Source organism: Protomyctophum parallelum (assembly GCF_964188405.1).
Source record: "Protomyctophum parallelum genome assembly, chromosome: 1".
NCBI lineage: Eukaryota > Metazoa > Chordata > Actinopteri > Myctophiformes > Myctophidae > Protomyctophum > Protomyctophum parallelum.
Window position 1 is genome coordinate 36,331,186 of NC_139697.1, and position 21,111 is coordinate 36,352,296.

Genomic DNA, 21,111 nt, shown 5'->3' on the forward strand with positions numbered 1-21,111 from the left:
GATCGGTAAGACTGTTTCCAAACAGCAGGAGCAAAGAGGGCTTGTCAATTAATAGGTTCAAATCGTCAAAAGCAGGAATTAAAGCACTTGTATTTTTCCAAAACTAAATATCTGGTGGTAAAAAAAAAATTAGGTCAGCAACAAGAAGGAAAAACATGAGATTGTTTCGACAGCTGCACAGTATAGTAATTTGTTGTGTTAATTTAACTTACCCTTTCTGGTAATTTTTTTCACTCTGGCTACACTAGCTCTTTTTGACCCCCAGTGGTGTATTAATGGTGATTTATACTTGGTTGGCAATAGCAGATCTATAAGCTCACAATGCTTTGCAAGCTTTTAGATTGGCTTTTTTCCCCCCAAGCCTTATTTGTCACTGTATGAGACATACAACGAAACTTTGTGTCGTTGTATGTCTTTATGTGTGGCTTTAAAGTTGGTCTGACTATGCCCTAAAAGCATTTCTATTTACTGAGATTTTCATAACAATTCCGTTTTGAGTGATAAGGATTTATGAAACATTGGCATACTCTTAATTGTTCACAAACTAAGGATTTTAGGTACAGTATATATACCAATGATTTCCACATCTTAAAAGGAGTATGGCTGTGTGTCCACCTGTTGGTACAAATTGTGAACTTAAAATGGCCTCAAGGATAGTGGCCTCTGTAGTCTTTCTGCATTAGCACTTTTTGATTTAGAATGGGTCATAACTTTGTGACAGGCTGACTTTCCTATAAGGCTGATTATGTTCATAAAACACCAAATAGTCCACTTTCTCAGGGATGTGATCAGGACGACACCAAATTGCAGAACATAATGAGAGAAAAGCAAGGGAACAGGACATCTTCAATAGAAATAACTGAGTGTTGTCAAAACAAATAGTAAGAAAATCACATCCCTCTTAAGGATTCTTTGAGATACTTGATAATTAGTGTCCACATCTTTGGAATGGGACAATATTGAAAGTCATCTTTGAGTAATGTTAGCTATTGAAGCTTTATTTGTAGGTTCCTGTATAGCGTTTACACTTTATTTCCAAGTGTCAATACATCTAGCTAATCACGTTACTATGCCTGAATATTTATCCTGTACATGTGTAATAAAAGGAGCTAATAACTGCCATCATATTGTCTTGCTTCTGTACAAGGTACTATGCACAACTACATGGAAAATGCTATAACACTGGACTGGCAATGGTGCTTGCATCATTAGTGCCCGCCGTTGATGACATATCCTACAGTGGTTCTGCTTAAAAATCAGTGGAAAAGTGAGTTCACTAGAAAGCACCAGGAATCCAGAATGAAACCGGTGGTAGAACCAACATTATCATGTGGGAAAAGTGTGTTCAGCGTGTTGCTACCTACAAAATGTAGACTGCAGACATGGAATCTTTTTGCCCATGTTGTTCTGCAAACAGCTTCAACCTCCACTGGTACCTCATGGAAGGGCATTTCTTATTTGTGATGATTGTAGATTAATTTCCCTGCCTCTCAGGCAATTTGCAAAATTTGTGCGTATGTGTTTAGGGGTGCCTTAATGTGTCAAATATAATGTATAATATACAGTATGTGTATGTTTTTATTTAGTTTACTTATGTAAACCAAAATAATAAAAACACCTTCAAGATTGTTCTTGAAAATGGCAGATTTTCAAATATCCATGGCAAAGGTTTAAAGTTGGCCAACCAAAGTGGTTAAACCAATTTAGAAGCTATATTAACAATGTTGCTGGCCCTATACTATAAAACTAACATAATCTTCTATGCTAACTTGTTGGGTCCATTTGGTTTAATTGTGTAGTACATTCTGAGAGTAGCCTGAGGAAGGTCGCACAACCGAAACCTTGCTCCTAAAATACATTATTCTCTTGAACCAGCAAGTGGCAGTGTGCAGGTCAGTAGGCCAAAACTCAAACACTACCATGTGATGACTAGGGTGACATCTGGTGGCCAGATACCTTATTGTTTAATTGCTTGTCATTCTTTGTCCCTTAAACCGGGAATTGTACCCAAGTGTTCATAGACTGCTTTACTAATGAAACATGGTTCTATATCAACACCTCATTGGGGTACAAGCATCAAGGCATTATGATTAGGGTATAATTAAAAACTGTCTTTATTTTATTCACCTTTCCCTTTTTGCTGCACTGATTCTCTCCATCTCCTTGCTCTCTTTCCCTCTTTCTCTTACCGTCCCCAGTTATTCTACAATCTCGGTTTTGTGTAATAATGGCATGTAGCTTTGAAAGTCAGTTTGCTGTTTCCTTATCTTGGCACTGGGATATTTGTGTGTGGACTGGCTGCCTTTGCACAGGGAAGTGTATTTTCTACATTTACCCATCCCAACTACAAACCTTGTTTCTCAGACGGCATCTTTACTCTGTTATGGACCCATTATACGTTATATTTACTATTTAATTTCGAGCATTCCAAATGGAGGCACATTGGTCACCGTGTCAATTATATTCAACCCTAATACTGGCACTACTAACATTACAGCAGAGTGATCACTTGTACCTTAGATCTTACATTAATATTATTAATTATGTTGGGATATTAATGTGAATAAATTAACTACGACTCAAACATTTGTTTTATATTTAATGATGGTGAAAACAACTTATTTTTTAACTATATACAATATATATATACACACACGCATACAAAAATGATTACAAATTAACTGATTTCTACATGACATTTGATAAAACATTACTGAAAATAATTGAAAATGAGTGGTATACAAAAACTATTTACAACTGTACAATATGTGAATTGTACTAAAAGTTTGAAAATGTCATGTCCAGTTCACGATGAAAAGCTCACAAGTAGCACCTCTGGTTTCCGGTTTTACCTTTCAGAAGCCTTTTCTTCTCGTCTCTCAGTGTCTTGCGCTCTGAGGCAAGAACCAGCAGTCTATCTCCTCTCCGTCTTGGAGACTCGTTTGTGGTATTAGGGGTGTGTGTGTGTGTGTGTGTGTGTGTGTAGCTCTTTTGCTATGTACAGTATGTTCAGAGTGTCTTTGCAGTTCATCGAAGAAACATAGTCACAGACTTCGGGGGTGGGGAATCTGGGGATCCTCTTTGGCTGTAAAGATTCTCTGGGACTGAGTCTATCCAGAGAGCCATACCCGTCATCAGACTCATCTTTGAAGAGGTGACGTGTATATTCTGTGTTGGGGTTGTAGGACTTCACCTGGAAATCGACCTGGAAATTAAACAGAATATTGTTATTATTAAATATTCATCTCAGATTAACTTAATTTAAGACCCTATTTATTTTAATAGTGTAGAGCAGGAAATTAAAAAGACAGTAACAAATGCTTGTGAATTTATATTTACTGATTATACTATGTGATACTGTACATGTACTGTTGCACTTGCTATGTCATTGTTGATGTTAATGGAAACATCAAAACTATAGTATAGTGTTAGATTACACTTTGGCAGAGGTTTGGGTTGCAACAAATTTAGTAGTCAAAATCTACTGAAGATGTCATCAGTATTTGGAGTTATAAAATCCTTGCAAGACAAATATTTACCAAAGTGTATTTTTTTTCTTTAACCCATTCTGACCGGGCACCCATTTTGGTGTTAGCATCATGTTATGCTTTATCTATTGAAAAATAGCAGATCTACAAGCTCATATCGCGCCACCGAGTGGCGCGATATGAGCTTGTAGGTCTGCTATTTTTGAAAAATCGAAGAACGACTGACGTTTTTTTAATCTGATCTCAGGTCAGAATGGGTTTAATCAGACCAGTGTGTCCCCAGTGGAAACCTCGTATGAATCTGATCTCAGGTCAGAATGGGTTTCATCAGACCAGTGTGTGTCCAGTGGAAACCTCGTATGAATCTGATCTCAGGTCAGAATGGGTTTCATCAGACCAGTGTGTGTCCAGTGGAAACCTCGTATGAATCTGATCTCAGGTCAGAATGGGTTAACATGCCAATGTCCATTCTTAGTCAAAACTAAATAAGTCAACACTTACATCTGCAAAATGTTGTGGTGGGTCCATGACAGGCACTGTGCAGACTGCCTTAAAAGTACTAGTAGTACTAATGGTAGCTGCTGAAGAACCAACGCCCATTGCATGCCATTGTAGGTTGTGTTGGGCTGGAGGTAGTAGCACATTGTCCTGGAAATCCACCTGGAAAATAAACAGATTAAGAATTATTAACCTGATAAGACCACATTTCCTTTTCAAAATAATACATGCAAATACATGCTTACTGATTAATATCATGTAATGCTGTAGGCCTACTTTTAGTAGTTACTGTAGCTTTTTTTTTAAATGTTCTTTAATAACATTTGGCCTATCTTGTATATGTACCAAATTCATGTTATAATTTTATTTGAATGTGTCTGCAAATTATTTTAATTTCTATTTGATTTGAGGTATCTGTCATGGGTCATGGCAGGCATGATTATGCAGATTTAATTGAGACATGCAGATTCAACTGAAAAACAAATAGGCTAAAGGGGTGATAGTCCAGCATCTGCACTGCATGGTGTGGCCTATTTTCACCATGCATTGTAAATAATCGTATTTCGTACTGTTAGGGAGAATATTTGGATTTGAATCATGTTTTAACGGTTTAGCCTGGTTAATAAACCAGACTAATATCGCACGGACCGCGCCGGCAGGCAATTTATTTTTGCCAACGGCAGATTCGGTCTGGTTTATTAACCAGGCTAATAACGGTTAACATGTGGAGATCTCATTAATGTTTTGGTTGGAGACTGGAGTTACATCGGCATGGCATGCAATGATGCAACTATACTTACTACACCCTTACATTATGAAAAAACATTTTGTATCAAATGTGCCAAATGCATGTCCGTTTGAAAAGTACCGTATTAATATTCAAGTGCTGTGCTATAAATGAAATGTAACATGTAACGGTTACGTAGGCTGCTACATTATCTCTCCTCCGGTACACGACGACAAGTTAACCAAAGTGTCTTATCTTTAACTGACAACGATGAACATGTCAGTAGAGTACTGTAAACTCATAGGCTACTTTAGTGAATATACAAACAAACAACACGATGCATTTCAAACGACCTTATATTATGAAAAAAACATTTTGTATCAAATGTGCCAAATGCATGTCCGTTTGAAAAGAACCGTATTAATATTCAAGTGCTGTGCTATAAATGACATGTAACGTAGGCTACATTATCTCCTCCTCCGGTACACGACGACAAGTTAACCAAAGTGTCTTATCTTTAACTGACAACGATGAACATGTCAGTATAGAGTACTGTAAACTCGTACTTTAGTGAATATACAAACAAACAACGATGCATTTCAAACGAATGCATGTCAATTTATCGTTAAAAACCTAGTTCTAGTCGACGCTTACCTGAACAAACGGTATCAACGGTGGGGAGACGTGTGGTCGATGGTCGATGGTCGTGTGATGGTCATGAGGAGTCAAACGGCTGAAACGGGGTTTGCTTCCACCGTGACCCATGATAACGGCTGCTAGCTCAAACTTTCTGTAACAGTTACAGGATAACTGAACCGAAATAATTCAGGCCGGATCAACAGATTCGACAAGGGAAGGCTGGGTTGTAGCTACAACGTTACTTCCACTATGCGTTGTCGACGTTTTTTCTGGTTGAAGCTTCGATGATGAGCGAAACCAATTCCGTGAGAGCTGGTCGAGTATTGCGATGAACACTGAAGGTTTAAACCGCGCGCTGCTACTTTTAACTGTACAGCGGCACACGGCTTGGCCAATCCTAGAGGCCGGCAGGTTGGGTTGGCCAATCAGGGAAGCCGCCAAGCGGTTGTGCCCGCTCCTAATATGGCATGCAACGTTCTTCGCGTCACCAGTAGTCTCGCGGTACCAGACTGTTGCCTCCGCGATTTCCAAGCTGGGTGCTATTGGCTATTGAGGCAACGTTCAACTAGCCTGGTTAATAAACCAGACCGAATCAGCCGTTAACCAGGCTAACGTTCAACAGACCTATCACCTGGATTGATGCGGTTGATATATCAGGTCCACGTCCATTACCGAAAAAAAGTCTCCCGATAAATAAATTACCTTCCGTTAGCGGTTGTTTTTATGTAAGTAAGTTACAAATGACACAGTGCGTGTGTGCGTACGTGTTACTGTTAACTTCAAAACAGGGGGCGCTGTTTTTCCTTTATTTGCCGATGGGATTCTCAGATTGACTTCACGTAGTCTCGCGTAGCCAGACAACTATTTCCGAATCTGCTATTACAGTAGGAATAGAATGATGGAAGTTTTTCTTAGGTACAGAAAACAAGACAAACAAACATCAAAATAATGAGATTAATTAGTTAATTAAAAGCATACAGTGTTAATGTGCCTAGTATTAACAACACAGTCCAAGTGCCCATGATGTAACGTCAAGCAAAGCCATTTGACATCAGGTAAAATAAAAAAGACCATGAGCACAGCAGCCTTTCAGGAGTTCCATGATGACCTGTTATGTCGTATTAATAAATTAGAACCCTACACTTTAACACACTAGTCCCAGGCCCTTCTGGACTGCTTGGTCCCTTAATCATTTTTTCATTAAGGCTTAATGAAAAGGGATGTGTGGATCATTGACATCATTCACGGATTTGACATTAACACATAGTCGTTACTATAGGCCTACTCGTTAATGGGCTGGGTGCACCGGGGTAGGGTGCCCGGGTGCACTCGTTTAAGGACGCCTCTCCGACGATGTCGCGCGCTTTGTTTTGGACTAGGGCCAGGCCTGGGCGGCTGGGCCAGGCTTGCTGGTACAGGGGCGATTGATATATAATAATTCTATGATTCAGGGCGGGCGGCGGGTCTCTGCCATGCCAGCCATGGGTTGTTTTGGAACGTAGTTTTGGACTTCCCATTTAAAATTGACAGCACCCACCCAGCCGGTGCTCTTAACTGTAACATAAACCAATGCACCCAATCTTTCCTGGGTCACGTGACTTGGGTGAAACGTCGACAGCGGCTTCATGCCTCAAATGGTAAGCAACTGATCATGTGTTTTGAAATTGATACACTATTTAATGTGATTTTTAGATCAAAATGCGTGGTGATTTATTACACTGCAACCTGAAAATGAGCACCATGCAGGATTATGTGTGCTTTGCTGTTTACTTTTTTATTTTTTTTATCACGGCAGCTCATGGGCCAGATCCACTTCTTTGTGGAGTGTTTTTTTTCCTCCATTCTATGGAGCCAAGAACTGTTATAGCCATTATGTAATTAAATTGTAACAGTACATAACCTTATTGATTAATTGAACCTTATACATTTACATACTTGTAATTTGTTGTTGTCATGTAAAATAATAAATGCACATATGATTATGTAATAATAGTCTAGTATTTTACTAGCCAAAAAGCTATCATATCCTAATTAGCGTACACCGGACAACGTTACTTAGATAGACCTGTGGTTATCATCATAGCAGCACTGTCTGCAGTAGGCATGAAACAACAGACATTTTAAAGTTTATCCTGGCTTGCATGATTGAGGGCAATAGCATAATGTATGAACCAAATAGATAAAAAGATAGCATAGGCTTACGTATCAAGTAATAATAGTAGATTTAAAATATAGGCATTAAGTATCGTAAACATATATTTAAAATATAGGCATATCATGTATAATGTATAATCACCAGTAATATGGGCATATAGTGGATGTGGATATACTGTATTATGTGTACAGATTAGCAACAGTGGATTGTGTGAAGCTGTACACTACAGTGTCAGCCTAGCCAGATACACAGCCTTTTCTTCTGCAAGTCATTTCTGGACATTACCGTAATAGTAGAAAACCATATTTGCTCATAGCCTGCATTGTTTTCTTAAATTACAGCTCTTCTCTGTTGAGCCATCCCTCATACGACCAGCATGGAATTGCTGGAGGTAGAGCAAGTTGTTGTTGGGAGTGATGTCCACCAAAAATTGTCCACCTCACCAGAGACTACGCCAGTAACGCTATTTAACGTCAAGTCGGAGCCTGTGATGGCAGAATATAATGTTAAATTGGAGCCTCTGATGCCAGGATATGACATCATACCGGACCCGGTGACACCAGAATACAATGTTTTGACGGACCCGGTGACACCAGAATACAATGTTTTGACGGACCCGGTGACACCAGAATATAATGTTTTGACGGACCCGGTGACACCAGAATATAATGTTTTGACGGACCCGGTGATGCCAGAATATAATGTTTTGACGGACCCGGTGATGCCAGAATATAGCGTTAAGTCAGAGCCTGTGACTCCTGCTCAGCAGACATGTAAGCACTCACACACCTAGCAGCATTTGTAAATTTCTTCTTTGTTTTTGAGTCTCCAATGCACAGCAATGTGTGTCTGTCTATCCGTCTGTATGTCCGCCTGAGTATAGAATCTTTGACCCCTGTCTGAGGACCTTTTGACCCTGTAGCTGCTTAAGTCAACAACTGTGCTTGGCTCCAAGGCACCACACACACACAGTCACTATTGTATGTAACTATAACGCACAGTAACTATAACATTAAAAGTATAACTTTCCACTGCTCAGTTTGTACAGGTGCAATTTTTTTTAACAGAATTAGCTTGAAAGGGGCCATGTTAAATTATGTGAACTGCAGATACATTAGTCCAGCAACATGCTCCCTTTTTCTTGACCTTGTCAGTGGAATTGTATTGCAAGGGCTTGTATAGGGAACAACTTTGGTTACTGGTATTTCCTATTAGCTACTACTGATATCACAAACATTGCAACAGGAAATAAACGTGGACCCATTTATAAGTCTAGTGTGAAAATTAGTTCTAATAAGCTATATGAATGAGTGTCCATTATTTTGTTCACAGATCCACATGATAGCCTGCAGTGCGTCCAGTGTTTCATCACCTTCAGTGACCCCAAGACGAGGGAGAGACACATGAAAAAGAACCACAAGGAAGAGTACGAGCTGCTTCTACAACAGGAGCCTGTGGCACGAGAATATAATGTTACGACGGACCCGGTGACGCCAGAATATAACGTTATATCTGAGCCTGTGTCTCCTCAGCAGACCTGTAAGCACTCACCTAGCAGCATCCACATACCTTTTTCTTTCCGAAAAATTACTGCTTTTGAACAGAAATGGCTTGAAACAATACAGGGGGCGAGTTAAATATTGTGACATGCAGATACATTAGTCCAGCAACCTGGCCCCATTTTGTTTTCCTTGACCTTGTCAGTGGTATTGTATTGTTAGGGAACAACTTTGGTCCACATTTATTTCCTGTCAGCTACTGATGTCACAAACACTGCAAAAGGAAATAAACGTGGATCTATTCAGAATGTTTATGTGTCTAGTGTGAAAATGTTTATTAGTTGCCAAACTTGCCATCAGCTACAGTATATGCATGTGTATTATTTTGTTCACAGATACACATGATAGTCTGCAGTGCTTTCAGTGTTTCATCACCTTCAGTAACGCCAAGTCGAGGGAGAGACACATGAAAAAGAGCCACAAAGAAGAGTACAAGCTGTATCTTCAAAAGGTGCTGAAAATATGAGGAAAAGAATCACACCCGTGTGAAGTGAAAGGGGCGCTCAAGTCATTATACATCATCATACATCATCTCTTGAACAACTGAATTTATGTGATTGGTTAGCTGATTTGCTTGTCTACATATGATGTAAATTATCCCATCATTGTCAATGGCATTTAATGTTTGTGTTGCCACAAATATACGTCATATTTGAGGCACATATGACCTAATTTCTCCTTTCATTGTCAATGGCAAATATGAGACGTGAGGGGACAAAAGCTGTATATAGAAGGGGCTAACGCCCCTCAAAAACTAGAGGTTAATGGCATGCACTCAGCACATAGGATCAGGAACACCCATCAGAAAGTTTGGCCTGTCTATTTGGGCAAGTTAAATATTTCAATCACACAATATCACTATGTGAATACAATTTAAATACAATTTAGAAACACATTAGTAATTGTTTTGCACACTGACAAACACAGTAATAAGTCCAAGATATAAGATATGTAAGATATTCTACCATTAAATAAAGTAAAAAACTTAAAAAAGTAGAAACTTCTTGGCCAAGTTACAACCATCAACCATATAAAATTGACACTGAACAATAGTCTGAGAGTGCTGTCTTTTCACAAGTTTAGTGATTTCTGCAAAAGATTTATTTAATAAGAAGAAAGAGTTCAGTTTCCTTATTTAAAGTTACTGTTTTCCTTTTTTCTTTTCCATTCTACAGACTGACACAGTGTTCACATGCTATGCGTGTGACAGGAGGTTTTCAACATCTGAGAAGCTGTCTGAGCACTCAGCCTCTCACCGTACAGAAGATAAACCATTTCGCTGTTCCTACTGCCAGTCAACCTTCCACACCTTCTCTGAGGTGAGAGCACAACACTGACACACAAAGCCAATTAGATTTGATTAATCGCATGAATAGATAGACTGAAGAAAAAATAATTTCAGAGTTGATCTAAAAATGTATATAGTATTATGTTTAGTTAAAAGATGTAGGAACATTTTTGTACGAATCCAATTATTTACATTTCACATTTAAAAGGCACAAAATATAAGAAATATTTTGTATCACAGTCATGAAATGCATTTTGTTAAAGCACACACACCTGTATTATTCTGAAATAAAAGATGAAAGACTTTCTTTGACATATAATGTCATGGAAAATGGTCTCCCAAAAATAGACAACCACCCTCTCTGGTTCCTTGTGTCATATATGTTTGTCTTTCTGTGTCATTTAAAGGTGATGTCACACCGGCGACTGGAATGTAGAGCGCGGGAGTATGTCTGCCAAGACTGTAACATGGTATTCCGCAGTATTACTGGGCGACGCAGACACCGCACCACAATGCACCTACAAAAAGTGGAAGAAGGCAAGGCCTACCGTTGCTGCAAATGCAACATCGGGTTCCTGACGGAGAAAGCACTTGTGCAGCATCAGGAGAACTTCGCTCACGACGAGACTTGTTGTGTCCCTCGCAGAAAACCTGGCCGTCCAACTCAAAAGTCATGGACATGGGCTGACGATGAGACCTATCACCCCCCACACAGAAAACGTGGACGGCCCCCTAAGGTTGGTGTGGCTGGTGACAATCCTCCGCCCAGAAAACGCGGCCGCCCACCTAAGAAAGCAGACGATAAAGTGAAAATCAAGGAAGCTAAAGAAGGAGCTGGGCCGGGGGAAGAAGAGGAAGAAAATAGAGCAATGCTATGTGAACTAACTTCTGAGGAGCAGCAGAAGCAAGAAGAGCTCGAGATCCCATGTCCCGAGGATAATTGTGATGACGTGTTCCCATCTGTTGCAGCCCTCCGGGACCATAGGAAGGAGAGACATGGGCCTTCCCCTCACCCTCGCAAGGCTAACCTGGGCATGGATCAAAGTACACATGATGGCGAAGGCTCACAGCTTTGAGTGACACTGTGACCTCTGCCTCACCTTTTTGTCCATCAGAGCAAACAAACTACAGTACATGCTCACCAGAAGACCAATGAAGATAAAAGACTGGAGAAAAAATAGGAATAACCAGGTGCTCACCGGAGATATAAAAAGTTGTAAAAAGAGTAAAAAGGTCCTCACACGGATCAAACAGAATCAAGGCATAGACAAAATGAGACGATATGGACACTTAAAGTTAAAAAGTGGAATAGCCTTCATTTCATTAAAAAGCAACAGCCAACATTCTTCGAACATAACTGGTGAAATGGTCGAAACATGTTGGCTGTTGCCTTTTAATTAAATAAAGGCTATTCCTCTTTTTAACTTTGAGTGCCCGGATCGTCACTTTCTTTTTTTCTAAGATAAAATACTTCTTAAAGAAATGTCAGTCAAGTCACTGTAATATCTTGGCATACAGTAGGTGCGATTTAACACAGAGGGACTTCAGTGAGTGGTTTTGAATTTTGCAGCTCATATGACTGGATCATATTTTGGTCGAGAAAGTTACAAAACAATATTGGTGTATTTATGTATGCTTTCCATATTACGTCTAAGCTCCTTTGAACAATTGCCTTTTTATGTTATTTGCAGAGGTAAAGGTGAAATGGTGGCTAATGTGCCCTGCTCAAGTGTTTTGCATTAAACTGTACTATTTAGTTTTGTTTAATAAATTAGCAAGATGGTGGTTTAAATTAAAGTGTACCGTACAGTATAGGTGGTCATAACACTAACACTTACTTTATGCAAAATATGTAACCTCACTCTACGCTTTTACTCCGAGAAGCGGTTACAGGAATATTGGTAGAACGGGGGTTGAGCTGTCCAAAAGCAGTGGCGAAAACCCTTTTTGCAGCATTGTTTCCAAAAAGTAAATGCATCAGAACAGAGCTACAGATGAAAAATTTAGGATTAGGCACATAACGTTTCATCCAAGCCAGACTTGGATGGTTAGAGCCGCGCGATTACATACAAAGTCGATGCAAGACGAGAATTGCCCGAACGGGTGTGGCGCGACCTGGTGCGGTACAAACGGGACGAACCGAGGCGAATATATATATATTCAGGTCCAATTCCTCATGGGGGCCGAGATCCCTGGTCCAATTCCTCATGGGAAAGGAAAGGTACTATGTTTACCCAGGGTAACTGGAATAAGCTCAAGAACTTGTTTACAGCCAGGCCCTGCTCATAGAACATTTCATGGTAGAGGTTCAATGCCTTGTCCAAGGGCACTTCAGTGGTGGTAATTTTAATGTGCCGGTCCGGGGATACGAACTAGCGACCTTCCGATATCAAGAACCGTTCCGCAAACCGTTCGGCCACCGTTGCCTGCCCCCCGGCCCCCACAGACTCTACGTCACTGATGATAAGAGTGGATTAAATTCTACACTGCAGAATTTAATTTGTATAATCTTAGAATCTTAATTATTTATTTCCTTCCAAAATACGAAAAGGGTTGCAATTCATCATAAATTTGTCAAAATGGGGTTTGTTTTTCCCCCCTAACATTAAGAACATTAAATGTGTTGACTGAGTAACAGTTATGATTAAAATGTTGCTCTCGAAGGTTTTTTTATTTTTATTAATACAAATACATGACTTGATGAGATGAATCCTTATCCCATCCAGCAGGTCAGGTGAAATACAATCGGAGACCGCAGGCGTTTTGTCAGCTGAAATATGCATCGAGAGAGAATAAAATGTATTATAGATGTGCCAAAAACTTCAGTTCCCATGATGCAACAGTACTTCCTTCTATCTCGCGCCTTAAGAGCTTTCCATCTTGCCTCATAGCGCAACAGCAGCAGGCAGGCTGGAACGACCAACGCACCATCGTTGTTGTTGCAGAGTGAATAATGGCGGCATTGGGAGGCGGATTATCACCTCCCGCAAATGTCGAGGGTAAACGCGACCCACATTATAAGGCTCGTTTCCCTGGACGGCCACTATGGCCAGGGATATCTCGCTGTCGGCTGCGGACAGAGAAACGTTCGCGACGCGGAAGGTTGCCCACAGAAGGAGAGGCAGAAAGTGGAAGGCCGAGGCCCATAGACCACAGCCTCGCGCTGAGCGAAGACCCAAACCTGGAGCGCCTCCTCGGCGTGGCTGATAAGCATAGGCGCCAGAGAGAGCTGGGATTCGACTCAAGCGGGAGCGAAGAGGTGGGGAAGCAACGTTGCTTTGTCAGCAAACAAATATGGCACTATTTTCTTTCAGTCACCCATACCATGCACAAAAGACATTTCAACATGTTTTTCGTCATTTTGCAGGGATAGGTAAACTTGGTTTGTTTACCCACCCTGCACGATGTGGGGTAAATACTTACATACGTATTATGTGCAACCACACTAGCCACCATCAGGGTTTGCCCGATGTAAATTAATTCCTCCCAACACAAGTTATTAATGACACGCATACATGCAACGTTACTGCTGCTAGTTTACAATTACCAGTTCTGTCTCTTGAGTCTTGACAATTACCAGAGAAAGTTTTGTCACCGTTTCTGGAGGAGTTTTGTTTGCATGACTTGGCCTTGGGGCGGAAGATTTGGCGGTAGTTAACGTTGGCTGTCTTGGATACACGTTTGTTGTGTTGTTGTGTGCAAAACGTTTGAAATGCTCTGCAATGACGTGTTCTCACAAGTCACAACACTGCATTATGGAGTTCCCTTTAATGTCATCGTGGTAAACGCGCTGCCACCATGTCTGTCAATAGACGTTTAACGTACCATCTACGTTGCACCTGTCAGCTGACGCTCGATGTGCTGATATGGCTTCCCAACATCGACATAAACAAACGTTTTCAAAACATTACAGCAGTGGGCAAGTATAAATTGAAGTGAACCATACGTTGAACGAAGTAAAATAATTCGGTCTTTAGTTTGCTCGCAACATAGCCAACATGTTTTGCTGCCAGCAATTTACTGTAATGGAAATATTTCATCTAGTCTTTAGTTTCAATAGCTCTGTGTATGGTTGTAACTATGTTTACAGTTGTGTGCATATGGATTATGTTTGCATTCAAGTGCTTCTTGTGTATGTTCCTGTATTGTAGATGCATTGTGGGCCTCAATACTTTATATGAGCTTGAATACATAACATAAGTATGTACTTCAACTGAAACCACAGTGGGTCTTAACGGCCACATTGGGGATTGATATTTAATTGGGTGCCCCCCATGATGATGTTAACAAGAGGTCTATGTGTGACGTGACATTTGAATCCTTCAGCATGGACTGTTTTATTGTCAGAGGTTGATATTTAACCTATGGAGGTTGGTAGATGTAAGAGCATACATTTACCTGATTTGGAGCGCTGCTAGATGGTTTTGTGAGAGTTTGCCACACTTTGAAGCAGTCTCTTTTGGATGTGAAATCTGCTTAGAATATATCAGCCTTTGGACTGTTGGGATGTGGGAGTAATTTGCAATGTCTAGGGCTTGGCTAGCTAGCTGCTTAAATAGTTGTCTTGGCTAGCTATAGCTGGTGCTTGAATAGAGATTCACAGAGATAGTTTGGCAGTGAGTTTGTTGTTCGTGATTTTACTGAATATTAAATGAGTGTTGGCTGAATGTGTAACATTAAAAATATATATGTGAGAGTTTGGTCTTAATTCCTATGTGGATTCACAGTTCATCAGCAGGACTGAATCTGATTCTCTTGATTGAGTAGGTTTAAATCCAAATCTAAGCTTATTATTTTTCTCCGTATTCTACTGATGCAACACTGTAGTAAGAGATGAGAGGTCCCCATGCATTTTCACAGCTGTACAGGGCAGACAGCAGACCCAAAGCCTATTATGTTGTGATGAGATTAGTGAGAATCAATTGAGATATTCTGCTGAGGTTTTTACTATTATTTGTAATGTTTGCAAGGGCTTAATGCATGAGCTATTTTAGTCTGTCTGCCTGTATCTTATTAGCAGTATTATGTAGGTTAAACAGGCTTTGTTTATTAGCATATTGTAAAGTGATATGAATTTCTGAATGTATTGGATTGTTCTAGGCTAGCTGAATGAATTGAACACTGAATGTCTACCTACATAGTCATCCTAATCACATCACTATCACTGATCGTCTGTCAATATCTTCAAGGGCTCCAAAATATGATCATTCTAAAGATATTCTGAAAATATTATGTTATATGAAACCGATTTTGGCAATTTGCCCAGGGCTAGTGTGGACTGTTGAAGTCTGCTACAATTTGACATTACGATGGGCACTTCAAAACATTAATTGTAAGGGATGATGGCACAATATGTCTAAAACCAGTCGCCTTCAAAGCACAGATTTGGTGTGGTTTACAGGAAGTCTTGAATTCATATATATTTTCATATAATTTTGTTCCCACGTCTGGGGCACTACTGTCAGACCATACCCTTCTGGACTTTGGGTTAAAAGTTCTCAGCATAATATCCTGGATTCCTGTAGTGTTTTGTCACAAGCCAGAAATGTATATATATACAGTGATATAAGTGATGTAAATAGGTTTTCAATGTAAGTCCCGGGATTCAGGAATGGTCTTTTAGATGAGTCCCAGGGACATATTGTCCCATTAGCATTAGTCCCACTTCAAAGACGTTAGGAGTCATATTTTGCCATTTTTACAAATTGCAGCAGTGAACTCCCATTTAATTTTATATGATTATAATGTGGTTATATTCATGTAGAAAACAGAAGAAGAAATTATTATTATAACTAAAGCTAGCAAAATAAACTAGAATAAAAAACAGTACAGTATTGTTTATTGCGTCCCTTAACTATAAACTGCGTTTTGGGATGCAAAATGTACCCTATTTTAAGTGAATAACAAAAATCTTGTGCTGCTGTATTTGCTTGTAAAATGTGTTATATTGATTTTGGCAACACAAAATCTTTCTCAAAACAAAACTAAACAAAAAGGGACCTCACAATATGGCCTATAAGGTTGTAGATCTGCAATTTTTGAATAGCCAACACCCAACATATAAATGGATTAAGTGGTTAGGTTACAATTATTGTGATGCTATGTTAAGTACTTTGTCTGTGGACCCTACTTTGAGAACAACTGATTTCCAGTTACCTTTTTACCAGCTGCTATGCAATAGCAAGCTGAGTCTATCATCGATGTGCAAGCTAGTCCTCTAGTAGTCTAGTCCAGCTGGTTTTCTCATTGGCTGACGTCGCTGTGCTAGTCCAGTTGGCTTTCTCATTGGCTAAACCGCGATGCGCTGTTTCTCTGTGTGTGTGTGTGTGTGTAACCTCACGTCACCAGGCTTTCCACCTCGGAAGAAAGCCTGGTCTGTGTTCCAAAATCGCCGTGTGAACCTGTCTGGAGCGGATGGTAATTTATGTCATGTTGTAGTCTTGTTTTGTAGTCATCTGGCAGGAAACCACAAGGTGGAATAAGAATTCCGCCATTCATAGTACTGATTCCGTCTTGTGGTTTCCTGCCAGATAACTACAAATCATACATGGGCAACATGCAGCCCACATGCAGCCCCCACCTTCACTTAATGTGGCCCTCAGGTTAATATCGGAATACTGATATAATATTAGTTTCAGCTGTTAACAATTCCACAACATGCAAATCCATTGAATTACTTCAGTCTAAATTAGTAGCTCAATGCTCAACACAAGTATAATCAAAGGCATTTGAAATTACATAAAATGTAATTTTTAGGATTCCAATTCAAAAATAGCAAAAAAAAGAATTCAAGATTTCAATTTGAATAGGCCTATAGCAAAAATAGCGGATCTACAAGCTCAAAACCCTTTTGAGCTTGTAGATCTGCTATTTTTTGCTACGACAGCAATGTGGGCCCTCTGGAGTGAGAGTGGAACTATAGTGGCCCTTCCATCGTCAAAGTTGCCCACCCCTGCTACAAATAATTGACTTGACTACAACATGACGTGTGTGTGTGTGTGATGGCTGTTCTGTGCAATCGTACATAAGTAGTAATGTAATTCTAAATATTATATACACTATAGCAGCATAGACTTTCTGACATTTATCTGCACTTTCCGTAGGATGATTTCACCGGATTCGGGACCACAACACTTCGTCCTCAAAGGAATTTAGGCAGTGCTCATCAGTTATCATCATCCAAGCAAACAAAGCCTCCCCCAGCTCCAGACCTCTCGCAAGGAACTAAACCTTTGATTGGGAAAATAATCCAGAGAAGCAGCTCTAAATTACCAATTGTTGGCAAAATTGTCCGGAGGGTCCCCAAGCAGGACCATGATGTCCAAGAGAGTCCAGAAGAAGATGCATCATTGCCTCGGATAGCCATTAAGAAGCCCGGCCATCAGGTCAAACACACAAGGCAACAGGACTCGGGAGCTCCAAGTACAAAATCCAAGTTCTCTGTCAAGACAAAAGACCAAGTGGCTACAAGCTCTACCTCAGCTAGTGGCTCCAAACAGGGTAAGCTGGTGTGCACACTGACCACAGTTGTCAAAGGTAGAGGAAAGACTGGTGTCAAAGCTCCAGGTGAGGTGTCAGGAGATTTGGATGCCAACCAAGTCCAACTGAACAGGTCAAGGAGAAGCAGGAGGGGTCAACATGAAGACCCCAGAGGTGTCTCTCAGGTAGTCACTCTGTCTCCAGGATCTATGAACAAGCAGCAGTTCAGAAAGGTGTCCAGAGACAAGGGCACCTTCCTAAGTGTTGGAGCTGAGGCTGGTCCCCGAAGTGGCCAGGAAGCCATCAAGAAAAGACGGAAAGTAGTATTTGGGATCAGGAGGAAGTCTCCAAAAATGATTCCCCAAATGTCCCAAATGCCACAAAAGCAGCGCCGCACCAAGACCAAGCGCGTCTTTTACGCCTATGTGCCAGAGTTCATTCCAGGTGTGCATGTGCAGGAAGGAGGGGTGCAGCAGTTGCCAGATCAGAGCCTTGTCGCAGGGTCAGAGATCAGACCACAGAGTTCCTCCACACCTGTGACGAGCGGCAGGTCTTCCCGCATCATCAAGACCCCCAAGAGGTACCTGGATAAGGAAATGATAGCCTTTAAGTTTCCAAAGGGAAACGTATCGATGTGGTTGAAGAACGAAGGTAAAGATGGCACCCAGAGCATAGGTCAGGAGTCAAGCAACGTTGGCAGTTCGTTGCATTCAAAGACAACATCAAAGCTCGGTCCAAGCTCAAGCCACCTGGAGGTCTATAAGAAACTCAAGAGCCTGACATCTAAACTGGCAGAAAAGAAAAAAGACCAGCCTGATGGAGTGAAGGGTGACTATTACCAAGACGTCAGTCCGAGTTTGACCCATCCAGTCAGGAGGAAGAGACGAAGGTCCAAACTGACCATGGAGGAGATGGACTCACCTGGCGTTGTGAGGAAGCTAGCAGTACTGGTGAGGAGCCCTGTTGCTGGGTTGGTGTCAAGTGACATTGTGGAGGAGGGAGGAGCCGGTGTGGAAAATAAAGGTGAATACCTTTTCATCCTTATGTCACAGTTTTGACTTTGAACTTTACCCAATATGGGTTTAATATGTACAGTATATGCTTACTAGTATATGTATCATTTATTCCGTCTTACTTGGGTGTTTTGTGTTTGGCACTATCACCTTTTCAGCTAATTTGTAACTCGCCTATCACATCAAAGGATAGTTAGACCAGTCAGCTCATGGTAAAGAAATTAATGAGAGTTGAAAATCATGCATGTTAAAATGAATAATTGTCTGTGAATGTCTTAGTTATACCAACATTATTATTAGAAATCACTTTTCTATACATACATGCATACATACATACATGGCTTTTTTACTGTGAAAATGCTGATGGCCCTTAAAGAGGTTTGCTGGATTTGCATCACCAGGGCCAGATGTGGGGGAGGGTGGTAGAGTCGGGGTGGAGGTGAGTGTCCCCAGTCAGAGAGTTGGCCTCACTGGAGCCAACAAGAGGATGCTCCACCTGCTGAAGAGAGCCAAGGTCCAGCTTATCAAGATAGATCAACAGAAACAACACAAGTCATCACAGGTGGGATGCCAGAGAATGGTTGAGTGATGTTTAATAAGTACACTTCGAAATCTGTAGTGTAATTTAACTGAGTCTTAAAATGGACCCATATGTCTACACTTTAAATGAAATTAACTCTTAAGGCCGAACCACACCAATGATTTTAGCGTTTGTCGCATCGGTCTGATGTGTCCCGTTGCACGCCGGCACATTCAATGGGCGCCTTCTATGCACACAGAATAACTCTTCCTTCCTACTTCCGGACCCCTTCTCTACTTCCTTCACAGGTGTTACCGATTATACTATTTAAGGCTCTGATCCATTTAGTGTACAGTGGTTTATGTTTTTAATTTCAAGGACCTCCATAACTCTTGAGTGTACACTCTGAGTTACAGACCCGTGTGGGGCCAATTGGAACACACTTTGAGACCCACTGGTGTAGCAGAGTGTTTCCAGTGAGCCATGCACAATGGCAGCACCCTGACACTGTTTTACCAGAATGGAACAGTCTTTTCATTAGTATCATCAGTAACACCTGTGAAGGAAGTAGGGAAGGGAAAAAAATAGTGTGCATACATAAGGCCATTCAAAGGCATGAGAAAACACTAGTTTCCATCCAAGTTGTCCGTCCGTCTGTGTGTGTGTCAGTGTCACACTAGCTGGCTGTATGTGTGTGTGTACTGTGCATGCGTGTCTCTTTACATCAAGTCACAAAAAAAAGTTGTTGCTGTGGAAACACAGCAGTTTACGTTGCAAAAATCATTGCTGTGGAAACAGATATTTGTTGCAGCTCTGAGTCATGCATGGCTAATCATTGGCATTTGGGTTATAGACACACCTGATAAGAGCACAAAACAAATTATTTTGTTCAAGTTCAAATTGAGTCTTCTTTCACAATTTACGATCTCTTACATTGTGTGTAGTGGGCATCAAGTTGCCCCCCTCCCCCACACATGGCTTTACCATACAAACATAATGACATTTGTAATGTCATTCCATTTTAAACCTTTTAACGATTTTATTCCATAAGCTGGGGTCCAGAGAATTGGGATTGCAGGCAGTTGGAAGGAGGCGGAGAAGGAGAGTTCGGCAATCAAGCAAAGAATACTGTCCTCAGGTAATGCATTTGACTATGTTTCCATGCAGTGTGTTTTCATGCAGCTGTGTAGTATCTGTTGACTACATACTAATCGTGTGTGTGTGTGTGTGTGTGTGTGTGTGTGTGTGTGTGTGCAGGAGCAGGAGCAATCGCTGTGTGGTCCACGTATTAAGCACGTATGTCGGGCGGCTGCAGTGGCTTTAGGCCAGCCTCGAGCCATGGTGCCTGACGACATTCCCAGGCTCAGTGCTCTGCCGCTCCATGAGAGAGAGGGCATCAACCCTTCACCAGACGCAGAAGGTAGCCTACACTCTAATTTTACACATTTTCTGTCTTATAACTAGATGTTTCCAGGTTTGATCCCCTTCCACAGTTTGGAAAGTAACTTTTTTTTTTCTTTTTCTTTTTTTAATTCAGTCAAATCTAGAGTGTTAATTTAACTCTGATAATTTTAACTATAGTTAAATAAAGACTAGATTTGTGGTTTTCTTTGAGGTGCCTTCTTGATCTCTCCAGATTCTCTCACTCTTTCCATTCCTTTCTCTTCCGCCTCCTTACCCCTTTTTATGCTCACTTGCTTTTACTCTTTCCTTTTCATCCTTCCCTCTTCTGTCCTGTCTGTTTG

At 40.8% G+C, this 21,111-nt stretch overlaps 2 protein-coding genes across 5 annotated transcripts in view; both read left to right on the top strand.

Annotated features, from left to right (window-relative positions):
• The first annotated feature begins 6,945 nt into the window (after nt 1–6,945).
• Nucleotides 6,946–12,199, top strand: LOC310864967 (uncharacterized protein). Of its 2 annotated transcripts, XM_083773860.1 has the most exons (6): nt 6,946–6,989; nt 7,849–8,280; nt 8,840–9,046; nt 9,402–9,517; nt 10,242–10,385; nt 10,762–12,199. In XM_083773860.1, exons 2-6 carry the CDS (start codon nt 7,884–7,886, stop codon nt 11,428–11,430), a joined length of 1,533 nt encoding a protein of 510 aa, XP_083629986.1. In that variant the 5' UTR covers nt 6,946–6,989; nt 7,849–7,883; the 3' UTR covers nt 11,431–12,199. The 2 variants fall into 2 exon arrangements, with proteins under 2 accessions (XP_083629986.1, XP_083629987.1); XM_083773861.1 differs by lacking the exon at nt 8,840–9,046.
• A 1,057-nt stretch (nt 12,200–13,256) lies between these two features.
• Nucleotides 13,257–21,111, top strand: part of kmt2ba (lysine (K)-specific methyltransferase 2Ba) — a 39,404-nt gene continuing 31,549 nt past the window's right edge. For all 3 annotated transcript variants that reach the window (XM_083775513.1, XM_083775514.1, XM_083775515.1), the window contains exons 1-5: nt 13,257–13,613; nt 17,458–18,856; nt 19,248–19,408; nt 20,418–20,504; nt 20,624–20,786. In XM_083775513.1, coding sequence (XP_083631639.1) covers nt 13,308–13,613; nt 17,458–18,856; nt 19,248–19,408; nt 20,418–20,504; nt 20,624–20,786 — 2,116 coding nt within the window. In that variant the 5' untranslated portion in view covers nt 13,257–13,307. The remainder of the gene's footprint in view (nt 13,614–17,457; nt 18,857–19,247; nt 19,409–20,417; nt 20,505–20,623; nt 20,787–21,111) is intronic.